This window comes from Adiantum capillus-veneris, chromosome 3 (assembly GCF_014529385.1).
Source record: "Adiantum capillus-veneris isolate H3 chromosome 3, ASM1452938v2, whole genome shotgun sequence".
Taxonomy (NCBI): domain Eukaryota; kingdom Viridiplantae; phylum Streptophyta; class Polypodiopsida; order Polypodiales; family Pteridaceae; genus Adiantum; species Adiantum capillus-veneris.
The window spans coordinates 28,640,802-28,644,388 of NC_140933.1; the positions used below are offsets into that span (position 1 = coordinate 28,640,802).

The 3,587-nt window shown below is 41.4% G+C and overlaps 1 protein-coding gene across 1 annotated transcript; it reads left to right on the top strand.

The window, feature by feature from the left end:
* The first annotated feature begins 1,098 nt into the window (after positions 1 to 1,098).
* On the top strand, positions 1,099 to 3,039 carry LOC147460659 (uncharacterized). Its single transcript, XM_086503714.1, has one exon. The coding sequence runs from the start codon at positions 1,099 to 1,101 to the stop codon at positions 3,037 to 3,039; it is 1,941 nt and encodes a 646-aa protein (XP_086359840.1).
* Positions 3,040 to 3,587: the final 548 nt, after the last annotated feature.

Below are 3,587 nucleotides of genomic sequence, written 5' to 3' on the forward strand. Positions count from 1 at the left end.
TTACTAGGGGAGGATGCACGTAGGTGGAAAGTGAAAACATTCTTGGTGCGGCCATGACAGTTGCGACCGACTAAAGAGGCTTGAAGCATGAGTATCGAATCATTCCGACCTGTTGGAGAGACTGAGTATTGAATTTTGTTGTAATGGAAATTGCCTATGAACTTTGAGAATAGCGGAATTAAGAGACTTAGAGTGAGCATTTTTCTTTGAGAACATAGAGGGTGAACTTAATTGATGGTAGCAACATAAACATAGTACTTGATTAACCTGGCATGCACAATACTTTTGCAAGAGAGAATAATAGAGAACATGAAAATAGTTGAGGACCAAATTTACTTGGAGCATGTACCCCCTCCAAAAGGAGTTTGTATTATAGATTCTTCCAAGAAAGACTTGGTACAATATAATCTTTGTGTTCCTTGTGACCTAGGTGATGCAATGAAGATGGAAAACTTCATGCATCATGAGCTTAACATAAACTTTGCAAAAAGAATTAACTATCCCAAGCCTCAGTCCCAAGGCCTCAAACACCTTCGAAGTTGGAGAGAGCTAGCGGGGAATGAGGGTAGGGAAGAGGAAGAAGAATCATTGATAGGAGAAAGAAATAGTTTCTCACTTATCATCATTCTTCTTGCTTAACATAGCATAATAGCATAGTAATGAAGATGAAGAAGATGGCAAGCTTAAGCATCGAAGCATGGCTCTTGGTTGGATTTGCATTCCATAGCCAAGAGTGTTGGTGTAGGCTCTCAACTTCTCAACCATCTTGAAGAAGGAGATGGAGCTCTTGCACTTTGCACTTCACATAATGAAAGAGTGTGTGTGTGTGTAGAAGAGTATACCCCCTCTCATGCTTGGTCCACCCCTCTCTCTCTCTCTCTCTCTCTCTCTCTCTCTCTCTCTCTCTCTCTCTCTCTCTCTCTCTCTCTCTCTCTCTCTCTCTCTCTCTCTCTCTCTCTCTTTGTGTAGCGGTCCTAGCCCACGCTTCCAAGACTAGGTGGTGCCCTTATCGCATTTCCCTTGTGGCGCAATGGAGTTTGTTTTGGTGTAGATGCCGCCATTCTAAATTTCCTTCGTCACCATAAGTTCAAGGATTTGATGGGCTTGCTGATTAAGAGAGCTATTTTTGGTAAGGTCATTGGACACATTTCTGTGATTGAGTTCCAAAAGAGAGACCTTCCTCATGCTCACATTCTATTGATACTTGCATCTGAGAATAAGCCAACAGAGACATTGCATTATGATAAGACTGTGTGTGCGGAGCTTCCTGATAAAGTAATGTTTCCACAGTTGTATGATGTTATCAGTCGGTGTAATGTGCATGGCCCGTGTGGAAACTTGAATAAGAATGTTCCATGTATGAAATATGGGAAGTGCAGGTTTAAATATCCTCGAAGCTTCAGTGCATCAACTACTGTGGCTAGGGATGGATACCCAACGTACATGAGGAGGGATGATGGAAATTACGTTGTTCGTAATAAAGTGCAAATGAGTAATAAATGGATTGTTCCATACAATCCATTTTTGACAATAAGGTACAATGCACATATCAATGTGGAGGTTTGCTCCACTATATCCGCTGTGAAATATCTCTACAAGTATGTGTATAAGGGACATGACAGGGCCACTGTTGTTCTACAAGATAGTGAAGGGCTTCTAAATGAAGTTACAAACTATCTTAATGCTCGATATGTATCAGCATCTGAGGCTATCTGGCGTATACTTGGGTTTCACATGCATCAAGAGAAACTTGACATACAACGGCTCCAAGTTCATTTGCCTCATCAAAATCAAGTCATCTTTAGCGACAGTGCGACTGTACAGAGTGTGGTGGAGGGAGATGTCAGCAAAAAGACAACGCTCACTGAGTGGTTTGTTGCAAATCAACAATATCCAGAGGCCAACGATTTGTTGTACATAGACTTCCCAACAAAGTGGGTTTGGAAGCCAGCAAGTAGAACATGGACTCAAAGACAGATTGGTGACATGATTGGAAGAATGTACCACATTGTTCCCAATGCTGGAGATTTGTACTATTTGCGTATGTTACTCAACATGTGCAAAGTATGTAAGTCTTTTGAGGATATTAGAACCTTCAATGGACGAGTATATGACACATTTAAAGAAACATGTAATGCACGAGGATTACTACAAGTCGATGATGAATGGTTTCTTTGTTTGGAAGAAGCTTCTTTTCAGCAAACAGGGCAACAATTGCGCCTACTGTTTGTAGTCATTTTGGTTTTTTGTGAACCAATACATCCTGGTGCATTGTGGAATCGCATCTGTAAGGATCTTTCTGAGGACCATGTATATCATATGAGGGTTTGCACAAATGATGCGAATATCTGTGAACACATGGCACAGAACCAAGCTTTGTCAAACTTAGAGACAATGCTTCAACACTATGGAAAGAGGCTCTCGGATTATTCTGGAATGCCCCAGGTGGATCACACCTTGCAAATTATGAGTGAGCATGGAGTGCTTGCTGAAGAGTTCATGTATAACAGAGAGGAACAAAGAGTATTGCCTGCTCGAATGGAATCATCTTTCAATGTTGGGCAAAGGGAAGCTTACAATCGGGTTTTACAAGCAGCTTGCATGAGCAGAGGGACTGTTTTTTTCTTGGATGGGCCAGGTGGAATGGGAAAGACTTATCTCTACAATGCTTTGCTCTCTCGGATACGCGGAGAGTCCGAAGTTGCTTTGGCATGTGCATCGTCCGGGATTGCAGCACAGCTTCTCGACAACGGAAGGACTGCACACTCTAGATTCAAGATCCCTATTGATATAACTTCTGAGTCCACATGTAACATCAAAGTAAACAGCCAGCTTGTTGAGGTGTTGCGAATGAGTTCATTGATCATATGGGATGAAGCCCCCATGGCTCATAGACACGCTTTTGAGGCTCTTGATAAGACACTAAAAGATTTCATGAAAAATGACATGTTGTTTGGTGGAAAGTTTCTCCTCCTTGGTGGTGATTTCAGACAGATATTACCTGTTGTGCGCCAAAGGGGGAAGAGAAGACATTGTTAATGCATCTTTGTGCCACTCATACATTTGGCAACGTACAGAAATCATGCATCTAACACAGAATATGCGAGTGGTCAATTATTTAAGTAATGTTATTGAAAGAGAGTTTGTGCAATGGACACTTGATATTGGTAATGGCGATGTTTGTGATGGGTACATACTTGATAATGTGGCCCTACCGGCTTTCATGATGCTACCACAAAATAATTTGCAAGCATTGGTTGCTTGCATATATAGAGACCTTGAAACACAGACTTGCCATGCATCTTTTTTCAAGGATAGAGCAATTTTGACTCCACGGAACAAGGAGGTGGATACTATAAACAATTTGGGCTTGCAGAAATTTCCTGGTACTTATAAGGACTATGTAAGTGCGGACTTAGTGTGTGAATCAAATTGTGATAGCATTTTATTCACAAGTGAGTTTGTAAATAGTTTAGATCTTGGGGGAGGCTTTCCACCGCATGTTTTACAATTGAAACAGAATGCTCCAGTTATGTTGCTTCACAATTTGGATCCAAGAAGTGGTCTTTGTAATGGGACACGCTTGA